We start from the raw sequence: 15,146 nt of genomic DNA on the forward strand, positions 1-15,146 counted from the left end.
CTCAGACATGATGCTGACAGCTTCCACTCATCCTACTTATTCATACTCATATTGTTTGCTATTGTTTACTATGGTTTGTCCCCTGATATCAATATTTACAGAACAGCTCCGGCTTAAGACACACTTTACTGATTAAAACACACGCACTTAAAAGGGTTTTGGGACAAATTCCAGTTGGCCTGTCTCACACGTAGCGCACAACACGAAAGACTGCAAAGACTGTATGTGGATGCTACACACCTGACTCCCACTCGTGCTGGAAAAACCCACTCCACTCCCACACCGCCTCAAACGTTGGCAGAATGAGTCTGGGTAAATGCATCTGTAGCAACAAACGTGCTCAGATGCCGGGTTGCTGTAGAAGCAGCTCTTTGGTGCTGGTTTAACCAACACAGGGTGAAGCTGGGCCTGAACCGTCTGCTGTGCAGCAGGTTAGGGATCAGGCAGGAAGCTGAACACAGAGAAAGGCTGACTGTCTGAACTCAACATGGAAAATCATTTCAGAGCGTCGTGATTCAAGATTATACTGGTAGGATTAACCTGGTGGTGACATCACCACTGGCTCTTTTCCACACAGGCCTCCAAAAATATGTGGAAGGGTTTTAACACGCAGAGAGCTGAGCAGCGTTTCTGAGCCAATCAGAGTTTGGAGACAACAGTGCTGACATTCAGAGGTGATGACATTCACATGTGATGGTTCAGTCACTCTGTCAGGATCTCCTCTTACAACAGAACAGAAGAATACTCATCACATCCATATTTAAGCACAATGCTCCTTTAAGGGGGATAACTAGATTAAAACATCAAATCAAAGTCAGAGGTCAGAGGACAGTAGGCTCGACCAGGGAAGACGTGATGAGCTTTGAACAGAGACAGCGCCATCAGCAAACAGGTGTGACGACTGGTCGCTATGGTGACTCCTGCCACGCACTCTGTGTCTCAGGTTCAGACTCGGAGAGCCTGGCACACAATAAATCTGTGAGCGGCAGAAACCTCCAGTCTACAAAACAGTCATCGCTGATGTTTGTGGCGTTCATCACACAGACGATGTGACGGTGCAGAGGCAGCCCGCCACGCTGGTTTCACAGGAGCACACTGTGGCCTGTGGCAGAGGACACCAGGCTGCACCGTGTGCAGAACCACACCGGTGCATACGCTCGGCACACTGTGTTACTCCAGCACTCATTCACTCAGTGAAACAGCAGTATACAAGCAGATTAATGGGATAAATACTTGCTGTGTCTTATCTTCAAACACAAACTAAGGATAGTGTGATATAGTCATCATCATCCATTCTCTTCAGGGTCGCGGGGGGTGGAGCCTATCCCAGCTGTCATAGGGAGAGAGGCAGGGGTACACCTGGACAGGTCGTCAGTCTGTCCCAAGGCTAAAACACAGACACAGACAACCATTCACACCTGTGGGCAATTTAGTGTCACCGACTATCCCCACTGACTGCATGAGTTTGGACTGTGGGAGGAAGCCGGAGTAGAACCCACGCAAACACACGGAGAACAAACTCCACAGAAAGACCCCGGCCTGATGTTGCTGCGAGGCAACAATGCTAACCGCTGCGCTGCCCATATCTGCGTCTCATCTTGAACCACAAACTAAGGACACAGGTCAGTGCCATGTAGCATGACAGCTGACCGTCGACCATTATGATGCTGTATTCTCATGTTTTAACTTTTAGATTGCACTTTTTTACTCGAGTGAAGATGTTGTTTCATTTTGATGTAAATATTTTTCCCGTCACAAACTGAACATATGTTGTACACAGCTGAGTTTTAAATAAACAGCATTGGTATGTGCAATAAACTAAAACTAACCAATCAGAAAATCCAAGTGTTGTAGGAAATGAAACTAAACTCCGAGTGTGTCTTTGTTGTAAGGCGTGGGGCAGGATTCTGTACCTGGGAATGTAAAGTCGTACACTGAGCGTGTGACAGCCGGGAGTCAGCCCGGCACAGTCAACAATCTGGGCCGCTTTGGAAAATGTGAAGGACGGCATACATTTTGGACTTTTAGCTGTACTTTCACATGTTTTACAACTTTATCTTTATTGATACTCATGTTACACCAAAGTAATTAGGTAATAGGTACACAAAACAGAACCACACATAACAGAGTATCGTCTGCTTCGTCCAAACAGCTTTCAAAAAGTGTCAAACAGAACAAAGTCTGGACACTGGGCAGTATGATGGACAGTTTTGTACTTTAGCTGTTCATATCTTAATGTTTGACCATCACATTATTATGAATGTGCAGCACAAACACTGCCTTTGCTAACGAACAGAAAAACAAGGATTCGAGAGAAAGACGTAATACATAGCAGACTGCTAAGTCTCTGGTATGAGACTGCTCCACCTAAACACAGTTTGGGTGGAGGCACAAGAAGCCGAACCAGCACCCGAAGAATAATAAACCTAAATCTGTGAGTGGATTCTGTAATGCAAAGATGGCAGCGTGTTTGCTCCTCGCTCTCACGAGGTCACCAGCAGCACAGTGTTTTCCACGTTTACACAAAAATAGTTTGGAAAACTGATCAAACTGTGAATGTTTCCAAAGTGCAGTCGCAAAAACATCAAGCGCCACAACGACACTGAGCGCCCCAGCAAAGGAAGTCCAGCAGTCACCTCTGCTGCTGAGCATAGACATGACCAGCCTCAGAAATCACAGATTAACAGCAGCTCAGATTAGAGCCACACAGAGCTCCAGCAGCAGACTCATCTCCACATGTTCAGAGCAGACTGTGTGAATCAGGCCTTTATGGTCAAAGAGCTGCTGAGAATCCACGACTGAGGAAAAGCAACAAGCAGCAGAGATTTGTTTGGGCCACGAAACACGAGGAGTGGACATTAGACCAGTGGACATCTGGGCTTTGGTCTGATGGGTCCAACTCTGAGATCTTTGGTTCCAAACGGTGAACGGAGGGTCTCTGCATGGAGCAGGTGTGATGGTGACACATCTCTGTGCCAGCAACCATTATAGCGCATTATTACAGCTCCAGTACTACAGTCAGTACAAATGAGACCACATCACCCTAATGTTCAACAGCTCCACTGGTTGCCCATAGGAGCCAGGGTAAAGTGTAAAATCTTAGTCCTCACATTAAAGTGCATCCATAACCTTGGCCTCCTTATCTGTGTGATCTGCTTCATATCTCCACTGTTTCCTGCTCTGTCAGAGCTTTCACTCATCTTGTTCCTTCTGCTCGTCTCCCCACTGTGGGAGCAGAGCTTCAGTCGCTCGGCTCTGGACTCACTTCCTCCGCTCATTAGAAATATAGATTCCCTTATTTAAGTCACAGCTCCAAACCTACTTGTTTAAACTGGTTTACTTTAGTACAGATCTTACTGTCAGATCTTTGTTTTTAGTTTTTATTTGATGGGTTTTTTTATTTTAATCTACTGTTTTATTGATATCTTTTTCTCTTTGTAAGGTGACCTTGGGTTTTAGAAAGGCACCCTCAAATAAAATGTATCATTATTATTTATTTATTTATTTATTTGTGTCATTTTGGCAGCATTTGGGGCATTTTCAGGCCGTGTGCTTTAACAAACTCCTCCTGGAGAGGTAACTGGTTCAACCTAAAGATCCTGCAAAGCTTTTGAGTTTTGGTTTTGGAGCCCTCCGTGATGGGACGGTCACATCTCCAGTCCAGTCTGTCCCACACACGTGTGTCAGTATTAGGTTACACTCAGGCTTCATCAGATATACGTGAGATTTTCACTGTGGACTCGATACCATATGTGACATACAGCAACATGACGTGTAGTCTGCGTGTTCTGTCATGGTGATGGTACACGGACTGGTTTTTCTGCTTCCACGATAATAAACTTGCCTCGTTCATACAAACACTGTTCCTGCGTGATGAGGTGATTCCACAGATGACTGCAGGAAACTCCTCTAATCAGCAGCGGCCCACTTCCACTGCACCTCCACATGTGCCCCATCATCAACACAAACGCTGACTTTATGTGAGGGTGAAAAATATTCTCGAAGCTTCCTCTGATGTCATTTTTCACGCACAGAGTGGGTTAAACACAGGTGCCACAGGTACTAAAGCCTCTCTGACTCTCTGACGGTTTGGCTCCAAGAAGCCCGGGCTGCGTGCTGAATAGCTGTTAGTGTCCATTCCACAGGTGTTTCCTGCTTACCCACGGAGAGTTACTTACCCGCAGTAGTGCGCTTTAATCTTCACAAACTCCGAGTTCAGGTCCATTATGGATCCGTTTGACGCTAGCATATGCATCGTACAGTTCAGCTCCCCCGTGTCTACGTGAACAGGCCCACGCTCGCGGTGTGATACGTGGATAGAAAGCGGTTTCCACTCGCCGATGACAGAGGACCCTGTACGCCCAGTGCGCTGAAAACTAACCCGAGCGGAGCCGCTTCAAACTTTCTGTCGTTAAGGTAACATCAGAGACTTTGGGGAAGTCTGTCACGTCGCGTGAATAACGGTGGTGTTTCCGGCCCCGGCTTTCAGAATAAAAGCTAATGCGCAAGGTTTAAAGTAGCGCTCTTATTTTGAAACGGAAAACTCTTCACCTGTCATGGGTCGAGCTCGGAGTGTGGTCACACTTGACGGGCTTTCTTCCGGCTCACTATGGTTACCGTAATCTAAATTCACCTGTTCACCCACCGGGGCTTCCCGCCTGTCCCGGCAAACACCGTGCTAATAATGTGAAAGGATACGGACAGTGTGCGGTCGGGTTCACGACTACTGTTCCCTGTTTGTGCAGTTTTTCCTCATAGAAATGATCCTCTAACGCCGTAACTAATACTCTAATGTTCTTATCATCTCCCAGCGTTACAGCAGGTTCCTACGACATATTTAAATAAACAATCACATTAGATGTGCGCGTTCATTAACACTATGGTCAATATCACGCGATCCGTGTACACACCAGGTAAGGACAACCTCTGTACCAAACAGAAAAAACCCCGACATAACCAGTCGTGTTAATGTGGTGTTTAGCGCCCCCTAGTGGTTAATGGCAAAAATGTTATATGCATGAAGTGTGGAAAGTGACGCTCGTGGTCAGCCTGAAGAGTGACCTGCTGTAATGCTTTAATGGTCGGTGCTGAGCCGAGAGGGGAAGCTGTTGTGTTTGTGCATCAAAAACCAGAACAGATCGTCCTTTTGCAGAGGGTGAAAGTACGGACACTGCACCTGGTCACCGAGAGGAGCCCGCTCAGACCGCGCAGCCGTCTGAATTAGGATACCGCCTGGACACCTCCCAGATAAGGAGGGCACACTGGGGAGATTGTTTCGTGGCTATTTTAGGGACACCTCGATGTCCCACAGAAGAGCTGCAGCGGAGGAGAGAGCCATCCGGGTACCCAGACGAGCAGCGGACAATAGATGGAGGATTCACGAGTTATTAATCATGTAGTTCACTGTTTCACATTTAGCGCCATAATTATTTGGATAAAGTAACAACTTTGGTCGTTTTGCCACCCTATGGCATCAGAGTGATCAGAGATGAAAATATCAGGAAAAAATGAAAATCCAAACCTGTGAGGACTGAGAAGCTGAGTTTGCAGCTCCAGACAGACTATGAAGATGTTCACCCTGAGTTAATTGCGTAGGTCAGTAATTTACTAATAACAATAATAATTAGTGAGGTCTGACACCAGGATTCACTGCCTGAACAGTTAAGTAAAGAGCAGTTGGCCCTGGGCCCACATCCAGATCTTTACTGCTTTTTACAAAATCAAATTATTACCAGATAGATTACAGTAATCAGATATTACCTGATAGAGACCAAAGAGACGTAACAATTCTCAAAGATAAAGATATGAACAAAACTGATAAGATATAACAGTCAATATGAGCTTTGGTGAGTTCAATCTAAAGATGATGATATTATGTGATATTAGTCAGGACGACGGACTTTGTTGATTTTCAGTGAAAACGAGGTTTGATTTTTACTTGTATTCAAACTGCTGTTTAATAGCACTTACTGACTGTGAAATTTCAAAATAAAATGCTATCAGAGAACATTCAGGCTGGGTTCAAAAAGTCCTCAAACAGGGATTCATTGGTTTGTTCTTACCCTCAAATATGACCCATATGAGTGTTTGTCTTTATTGTGCAGGCACATGAACAAGCAGATATATGGTAGACGGCAAACAAACATTACAAATTAAAAAATAAATAACGTGACTAGTAGTAGAGTTTGAAAATGAAAACTTTAAAAATCCACCAATGAGCGTGACCAGTTTAAACTGAGTCATCCATTAATCAGCTGACTGTGGTTGTAGTGGGCAGGTGGATGACTTCCCTGCCTCTCCACTTGTGCCCAGTGACACCTCCTTAAATGAACATGAATACAAGCATGTTAGTGTTGCTATAGTGAAGGAGGACACATCTGAACAGATGATAGTTTTACACAGCAGCATCATCCTACTGTTAATGTGTTAGCTAGATTAGCAGTTAGCACACACACTGTTAGCCTGCTGTTAGCTAGTTAGCATTTCTCCTCAGCTGATGTTTAATGATTCACTTTTCATCAGTGAGACGGCTGCTCTGATGGTGGTGCTGAGACCTGAACCTGGTGTCTGCAGTGTGGATCATTTATTTATGCTGTAAAACCTGGACGCACCATGACGACGACAACTGATTATTAAACATCTGCACCAGCATTCATGTTACATTTCATGAAGGAAAAAGAAAGGAAATAAAATGTTAGTATGTTGTTTAGACACTAGAAATAAACTAATAGATCGCCCATCAAATCAGTTTCACTTGATCATTTTTCAGATTTTTTAACAAAGATTATAGATCAGCATGTTTTATTTGCACTTTGTCCACTGATTATGTCACTGATAAACACAAGCAGAACAGATTGTTTTAGACTTTTCAAAGGTTAAAATATGGATTCAAATTTAAAAGGTGACTCTGTGATCCAAGTGTTTGTGGGTTTTTTGGTAGAATCTACATGGATCTGATTGTGTTTCCATTCTGTTAATCTCATGTATTTTACTAATATTCCTAAACGTACCAGCCAACAGTGAGAGAAGGAAATCTTATTGTATGTTATATGTGTAATGTTGTTGGTCCTGATGAGGAGCACCTCAGGGTGCCGACTCACACATTCTTTATTATTCAGTAAAAGCCACTGACGAGGCTCCAGCTTTGTGTAACTCAACTGTGAGTCTGTATTTCTGCATTCATCGTGACATATTGTTCATCACTTACTTATTTCAACTAATTTTCTTTTTTTATGAATCTGATGGTTTCTAATCAAAGTGGATATGACAAAGACCAGGAGACAGAAGAAAAGGAAGCAAACGGGTGAAGGGCAGAGCAGCTGACCCGTCAGCCCCTCACAGAAACCTTGATAGGATTTTGTTTTCTTTGCATACATTTATTTTGTTCATTTAATTTACATTTTTAGCACTTTGTTGCTTGTGGGTTGTTTTTTACATACCTGTAAATAATGACCAAAGGCTAAGGCAACTATTATCAACTTCTAGTACTAGTGCTATTACTGGTAGTATTACCTTTAGACTTCTGTGTAACACTGCCATAGTAGTCAACCCTCCCCGTGTGTAAATAGAAATAATTTCTCCTTCTAAGGAAAACTAGTATTTTTATAAATGTCATGTTGTTGCACTAAAGATTAAATTTCATTTCATGTCTTCACTTTGATCCTCTTGTCGCCTCTGACCTGAGCGATCAGTAAGAATAGAAATTGGAGATAAAGTATCTGAATTTCAGGAGCGGGACCACGCCTCCAAACACGCCCCCTCCGGTTCTCATCTATATACGTTCCCCCAGTTCTACAAGCTGTTTGTTCTCGTTCTTAAATGAGGACATGAGCCCAGTGAGTGAAAGCTCTGTATAGATGTGAGGACACATGAAAACACTGATGAGTCACAAACACACAGAAACATGTTGCTTTTCATGTATTTTATTTAGTGAAGGATACTGTTACTGCAGGATCTTTAATCCTCTCAAGCACCTACAGATTCTGCAACAGATCAAACACACACAGTCAGATGTGGTTGGCTGTTCACTGTAACAGTTCACATGAAGAAGGAAGCTAAATAAAGCAGCCTGTTATTGTTGGCATCACAGGTGGATCACTGAGCACCTGTTTGGCTCTGCTGCTGGTTTTCCTTTCCCTTGTGTCATGAACCGTTCACATACTCTTCATCCTTTGAGCTACTTACTCAGACAGTTGTAGGTCAGCTCCAGGTATTTGTACATACGAGGACAGGTGTCGCCAAGCATTCCACTGCTTGCTCTCATAGAACAGGTGCGTTTCCCATTACACCTGTGGATGCAGAGCAGCACAGTGCAGATGAAACACTTAAAGGTACGTAGTAAAGATCCCCAGCTGACACATTTGTTGTTTATCTCATACTAGACGGTGTGTATGAATGATGTGGATGTGCAAAAAAAGTACAACACTAATTATGTAAATCCAAATACTGCTGATTAATAACACTGATCAAACCCTGGCTGTGTGGGGACAGCAAACGCTGTGAACACAAAGTTGTTCACAAAGTGATGGTTGCACGTCCCAGCTCACCCATAATCATGCTTTCAGCTCCGCTAGCTTCAGAAATATGTGTTGTTAGCTACGAGATGAGAGGAAAGTGCCAAAGACCAAAGACTTCATGGTCATGTTTAAGATCTTGTTGGTCACTCACAGTAAAATATCACATTAATGTTAAAGCTGTACCTTTCAGCAACTTTGCTTGTGGGGTTTGAGCACTTGATGTTTTCCATGTGTGAGGCCTCCCGTCTGAAGGAGCATATGTGTGGATCACGGCGCCCAAAATCAGCATGGTACACGTGGATGACATGGCCCTGGTCTGTCAAAGAAAGCAGTGCGTGCTGTTGAAAACCGAAGAAGACTGCTTGGAGAGGCAGTTATCAGGACACGTCAAAGTTTGTCGGGTCACACGTGATCTTACCGCACTGCAGTTCGACCATAGACTGCTCGCAGGTTATCAGGTGAACTGCCAAAGTAACATCAGTCAGATTAGGTGGAGCACTCGGGTCAGATCAGGTGGAGCACTCGGAGCCTAAGTGAAGCTTTACTGTTTAAAGCAGGTGTGTGACTCACTTGCTGGTATGCAGGTGTAGGTGGTCTGGATGTATTTAAAGGTGTCATTGCAGGGATCTCTTGCAAAGATGGCCGGGGTTACTTCACACACCTTCTTGCCGTCACAGCTGAACAGATCATAGAAAGTAGAGTCAGCAGTGAAGCACCATGGGAAATCCCACCAACGCTGAGAAGAACAGTCTTTCATTGGGTTCTACGTGATTATGGGGTCTTGTAAGGTAAAAGGAATTCCCTACAAATATCATCAAAGTGAAATCGTCTGTTTTGTCTCGGGCGAAAGGCTCGCAGTCCCAGCTTTGCACTGGATCTGATAACCTGGCATTTCTTACTCCACAATCACTATCCATGAAAGCAAGCAGGCACTCTGATTCTTTTATATTCACTTTTCAAAAAGCATTCTCGTCTTCCAGACATGATCTCTCACATCACTGAAGTTTCACACTATACATGCAGCACATTTCATCCCCTGTTTTCTACAGGACCGACTTCTTTGATGTTGGGCTGAGAAACAAACTCAGAGCAGGTCCAGTCAATCAACAATCGTTTATTAAGCACATGCATGTGAAGATGTACACAATACCACCTTCTGTGTCAATCTCAAGAGGGAGCACTTAGATACACAGTTTTATGTGTCAGGGTTAACGCTCCTTCATGCGTAGGCAGATAACATAACATGCATCAGTTACAGTTAGTGACAGTTAGACATAATTCCTTTTTTGGTAATCTTCTATAACACTTAGAAATATCTATATGTGGTGATCAGCAGCAGTGACATCCATTAATAACAAATACCAGTGTGTTATTGGGACGTATACCTTGTCCTGATGGTGTCCTCAGCACCCTCCAGAGAGCACGCAGTATTGATGGCCACCTCTTCAGCTTTCTCTCCACTGCACGTGTCCCGGTCTCTTCGTCCATACATGGACTCCTGGACACGAATCACTCCAGTTTCTGTTGGACATCACAGAGGCAGGTATTCAACCACAACGACAGAGTTTACCAACCAGGGACGTCTGCAGCTGCCGTCAGCCTCACAAACTCACAAACACAAACTGCAGAGATGCTCACTCGCTGCTTTGCATGCTTCCCAAACCCAAATGTCATTCCTGTCTTACATACTCTGTATTCATACAACCAAATCAAGGATCCCTTAAAGAAACGGGCGTGTTTTCCAAATCTAACTTAGTGGTGATTATATTATACTCATGTGTGCCACTTATTTAGTTTTGACGCAATGTTGTGTGGAGGTTCTTCCAGGCGGTGAATGACGGTGTGACGTATGTTTGCTGACACACTTCACAGGTTTTAAAATCCACCCGTCCATTCTCTCCCGCCTATCCTCAGAGTGGGGAGGTAATGTACCACCGTGTGTGGCTCCTGGCTCTATACGACCACTGTGGCGTTCTGTATGGACACTTTTTGAATAAAAACTGGAGGAATAGGACACTGTGGTGGAAACCTTCTGTTGGATATCAGCATGTGGAGTTCTGTATTCATGGTTTAAAGTCGGTCCTGAGTGTTTCTGCTCTCGTACCTCACTGTGTGTCTATGACGTGATTCGTGTTCGATATTCAATAAATAAATAACAATAACACGTAGAAACACTGCAGCCCTGAGAAACATGAGCAGTGGTTGGGTCTTACCACAGCTCAGACGGTGGACATGGTTCCCACACGTGGTGACTCTCTGCGCACCTTTAAAGCACACATGGAGCTATTAGTCTAACACACATATTAAATCTAAGCACACTGAGAAACAATCAGACTAGCTGACACTTACCTGTGCTAACAAGCAGACAGGCTGCTGCCAACACTGAAAAACAAAGGAGCAGCACTCTCAATTTATAATGAAACATGTGATACTTTACCCTTAAATACATGAACTGAAGAAATCTTCTTCAGCTAGAAAACACCATGAATGAGAAAATGCTGAGTGTACTCACAGAGCGTGCTGCTGAGGCGGAGCATGGTTTCAGGGGACTCAGTGAGACTGATGCTTGCAGCAGAAACACTCAGCATTTATAGCTTTGAGTCTGTTTGCAGTCTCATCTTATCGTGCTAAACAAACCTTACCCCCCAGACTTTTGTTCAGCTGGATACGTGCCCAAACATGTGGCCAGGTGCTCGCCCAGTGAAGGATTTGACATGATTATACATACATGCAAAGAACATACAGTCCTGATCATGGAAATGCTTGGATCAAACATGCTGCAAAGAATTTTTAAAGTGATCAACAATAACAGTGGAGCTCTTTACTGAGTTCATGTTTGGACCTTTGGTTCCTTTTTGGGGGGTTACAGGGTTTCTGCAGGTGTGGTCCTGTCAAACAGTTTCAGTTTAAATGTTGTTTTCAATAAATTGCATGCTCATCAAAATGTTTCGTCTCAGTAACATTTCTTCTTGTTGCATGTTGAAGCTCGACCTGGAACCTTGTTCAGATCCAACCATGCAAAACAGGATTTAGTCATTTTTCATGTGGTCTATGTGGTAGAGGGCCCAGGCCTGAAGGATAGACCGACAGGTCTGTGTAACAATTGTTGGGATTCAGAAATTCTTTTATCTCTGCCATATAATCTGCCTTAGGATAACTGCATGTTTTACAGCATTATTTTATCAGTGATATTTCTTACAGGGTTTATATTGAAGATGTTTGTCACCATATTGACCTTTCTATTCACAGGTTTAGTTTAGTTTGTACACATTGCTTATCTGTGCTTGTTTAGAGTTGATGTTCCATCCAGGAGGGTTGCAAGCTTCACTGGCGCGATGTCCAGGTGATACATGTTGAGGGAAGATGAGAACATAGCAGGTTGATTGCATGCATGCTTACAATACATAAATCTAGCAACAGGCCTGAGCGAAGGCCCAAGTGTCTTTGACCTTTTTGTAACCGGCTGCCCTTTTACCTACTTGGTAACAGATGACTGGAGGCGATAACCAGCCCTCAGACACTCTGAAGGCTTAAGACTATGACTTTGCATGGAAGGTGTTGCAGAAAAGAGAAGTTATATGTCTGTTTATAGCTATTGAAGATGTACAAGATATACCATTGACTGTACACGATGAACTTTTGACTTGTGTTGACGCCATGGGGGGGCGGATACCCCATTGCTTTAAAAGTGTTCTCGACATGTATTTTTGTCAGAAGACATATGGTGATATGTCTTCTCCTGTGCTAATAAACTCATCGTTTGATTGCACTTTTCTGGAGCCTCCGTCGTTTGTTGTCTGATCTGCAGTTGATCGATCTCGCTTCACAATGACACTTGGCTCAGTGTAGCTTCAAAAAGTCATTTATTTCAGAACTGAAACTGCGTAATAAACTCGCAACATTATCTTCTGATTTATTAAACTTACAATGTTTCACAGAGCTCAGGGTGTTCGTGAGCTCAAAAACACAGCAAGCATCCCACCTCAGTCACTTTCCCCGCTGATGCTGACATCAGTCTGCTCACGATGCCCAAACTCCCTTTTTGCTGATGGGCTCCATAAAATACTGTTTCCACTAAAGAAGCTGTGTTTTTATTTTATGGCCAACAGCTAAACTACTCTTCATGCTGTTTGATTGTCTGCACAAAGTAGAAAAATTGATATCTACCTCAGTTTTATTGTATTGTATTTATTTATGCTTTTTTAAATTTGATCTATTTGTACATATTCTGTGTGTGGACAGCAGAGAAAGACTTTCGTTGCACAGAGAAATGCTTTTCTTTGTACACGTGACAATAAACGCTTGAATCTTTGAATCTTGAATCTTCGAGGACACATGGTTTCAGTGAATCAGGAAATACTGAACTGGCTGACACACGATTTACAAAGTGAAAAAAGACAAACCTGCAGATTTTCCAAATGTGAGTGTGAAGGTTTGTTTCTGTTATCTGTGTGCTTCTGTTTCTGTCACAGATAACGCCGTTAGGATTGCATACCAGAATAAACAGAGCAGAAGAAGAGCAAACAAGACAAATAGGACACAAATAGCAGATAACTCAAACACAGGCACGCTGCCACCACACACAAGCATCACTGACAGTAAATCTGATCCTTGCAACACACAGTTTGCACTATGGCCTCTGATAAGTGCTGAATAACACGGAATTGCAACCCTGATATTGTGCAATGCGTGCGTGCAGCACTGCTTTAGAGCAGTTTGATGTGCAGAAAAATAAATCAGATATTTTAAAAATGAAGGTCGTTTCCTTTGATCTGACTTGAGACATTCAGCTCCATACAAAAGTCTGGACATATCGAACTCATGCAGCAGACACACAAAATGTCTTCTTCTTCTGATCTTCTAATGTTTACGCCAACAGAAATACAAAAAGTATTTCTTATTTCCAAAGGTCAACACAGCTGTAATATCTATGTTACAGCTCCAGGCTTGGAGGGTATAACGATGCTCGGTGATGTTTTGGTCCTGTCACAGTTACAGCCGCAGGCGACGTCCCACAGGTCAGCCGGGCACTCCCAGGCCTGACTCTGACGTAACACTGTTAATATAAGTGTGTAATGTAAAGTGACCACATCATAAGAGTTCTGCTCTGTGTCATAGTTTTTACAGTTCACATTGTTCTGATCAGGATTATTTTCAAATCTGTCCTTACTTATTTTACACTACACTGATGAAAGTATACACCTATTCAGGAAAGCTGTGATGGCACAGATGCATGCTGGGAAATATAGTACTGGTACCTTCTGAACTTGCTGCCTGGTCCTCAAACAATTAGATCCTCAAAGAATTTTGCCTGGGAATTTGGCAAAATCCCTGCAGACCTGCTGACGTCAACCATGCGACAGTTTTGTCTTATAGAGTTAAACTGCACAGCAGCATTTTATTTCATGTTGAGCGAGCAAAGAGGAAAATGGTGCTCAAAAGAGGAGAGAGAGAAGAGAGCAGGATGAGTACAACGACCAAAAGATACAGTCTGAAACATTGTTACTACTAGGGATGGGTACCGGTGTCCGGTGCCATGATGGCACCGGTTCTGACATAAACGGTAGTAACCAGACCGAAAAGCAGCGCACATTTCGGTGCTTTATTTCGGTGCTTTTTTTTCCTGAGCCAATTCTAGCCAATCATTTTACGTTTCCGAGGATAGTAGGCGGGCCCAGGTACGTACGTTCTTTTAGAGCAGAGCTACAGATTAAAAATGTCCAAGGCGAAGCGGTCAAAAGTCTGGCTGTACTTCACAGCAAAAGATGCAAACTCAGCAGCCTGCAACAAGTGCTTTAAGGTGATACTGTGCTACTGTCAAAGGAGGTAACACCTCAAATCCTTTGAAACACCTGGCGATGCATAGCGTTTTTTTTTAAAGCCGAGAAATGCGCCGTGTTTGATAGCTTGCTGCGAGACCTCACACCATGCACATCTACTGCGGGTGTGGTGCCTGTTATCGGACCCGGAGTTAGCACCATCCCCCAAAAACCCGAAGTGTAGAGTCCTGGCCCCTAGCCCTGCCAGTGTAGCAGAAATGATGACGGATGATGATGGCAGCAGCAGCCGTTCTTCTCTGCGTGAGTAGCTTAATGTTGTTCGTGTGTAATTTACGTTGAGTAGTCTAACCACGTTATTAAATTAATGCATGTAAGGTGAACTAGCAAACACCGTCGTAGTTACATGCGGCTGTCTTCTTGTTTGATGGCAGATACTCCCTTCACCCTGGCCAAAAAGGCTAAAATGACCAAAGAAAAAGTGGAAAACAGTTAAACATGAGAGGTTTTTGGACAAAGTTTGTGTTTTTTCCATTGTTTAAACACTGCTTCCAGCCAAGAGTGATACCATATATGCCCTATAGCTGAAGAAAAGGCTAACATTGTTATCTTTTTACAAAAAAACAGCTAAACATGAGAGGTTTTTGGACAAAGTTTGTGTTTTTTCCATTGTTTAAACACTGCTTCCAACCAAGAGTGATACTATATATGCCCTATAGCTGAAGAAAAGGCTAACATTGTTATCTTTTTACAAAAAAACAGCTGAACATGAGAGGTTTTTGGACCAATTTTGTGTTCTCCATTCTTTAAGCACCGGTTTGAGCACCGTTTAAGCACCGGCACCGTTTCAAAA

General features: G+C 43.4%; 2 protein-coding genes across 2 annotated transcripts in view; both read right to left on the minus strand.

Annotated features, from left to right (window-relative positions):
* The window catches only part of prkcz (protein kinase C, zeta), a 97,987-nt gene extending 93,618 nt beyond the window's left edge, over positions 1 to 4,369 (minus strand). The window contains exon 1 of the mRNA XM_063464239.1: positions 4,179 to 4,369. Within this exon, the coding sequence (XP_063320309.1) occupies positions 4,179 to 4,255 (77 nt within the window). The 5' untranslated portion in view covers positions 4,256 to 4,369. The remainder of the gene's footprint in view (positions 1 to 4,178) is intronic.
* A 3,807-nt stretch (positions 4,370 to 8,176) lies between these two features.
* LOC134619322 (L-rhamnose-binding lectin SML-like) lies at positions 8,177 to 11,104 on the minus strand. Its single transcript, XM_063465082.1, has 8 exons — positions 11,029 to 11,104; positions 10,866 to 10,898; positions 10,730 to 10,780; positions 9,902 to 10,037; positions 9,087 to 9,193; positions 8,935 to 8,979; positions 8,700 to 8,832; positions 8,177 to 8,288 (listed from the first exon to the last, which is right to left on the minus strand). The coding sequence occupies exons 1-8, from the start codon at positions 11,102 to 11,104 to the stop codon at positions 8,177 to 8,179; spliced, it is 693 nt and encodes a 230-aa protein (XP_063321152.1).
* Positions 11,105 to 15,146: the final 4,042 nt, after the last annotated feature.

This window comes from Pelmatolapia mariae, linkage group LG20 (assembly GCF_036321145.2).
Source record: "Pelmatolapia mariae isolate MD_Pm_ZW linkage group LG20, Pm_UMD_F_2, whole genome shotgun sequence".
In the NCBI taxonomy this organism is placed as follows: domain Eukaryota; kingdom Metazoa; phylum Chordata; class Actinopteri; order Cichliformes; family Cichlidae; genus Pelmatolapia; species Pelmatolapia mariae.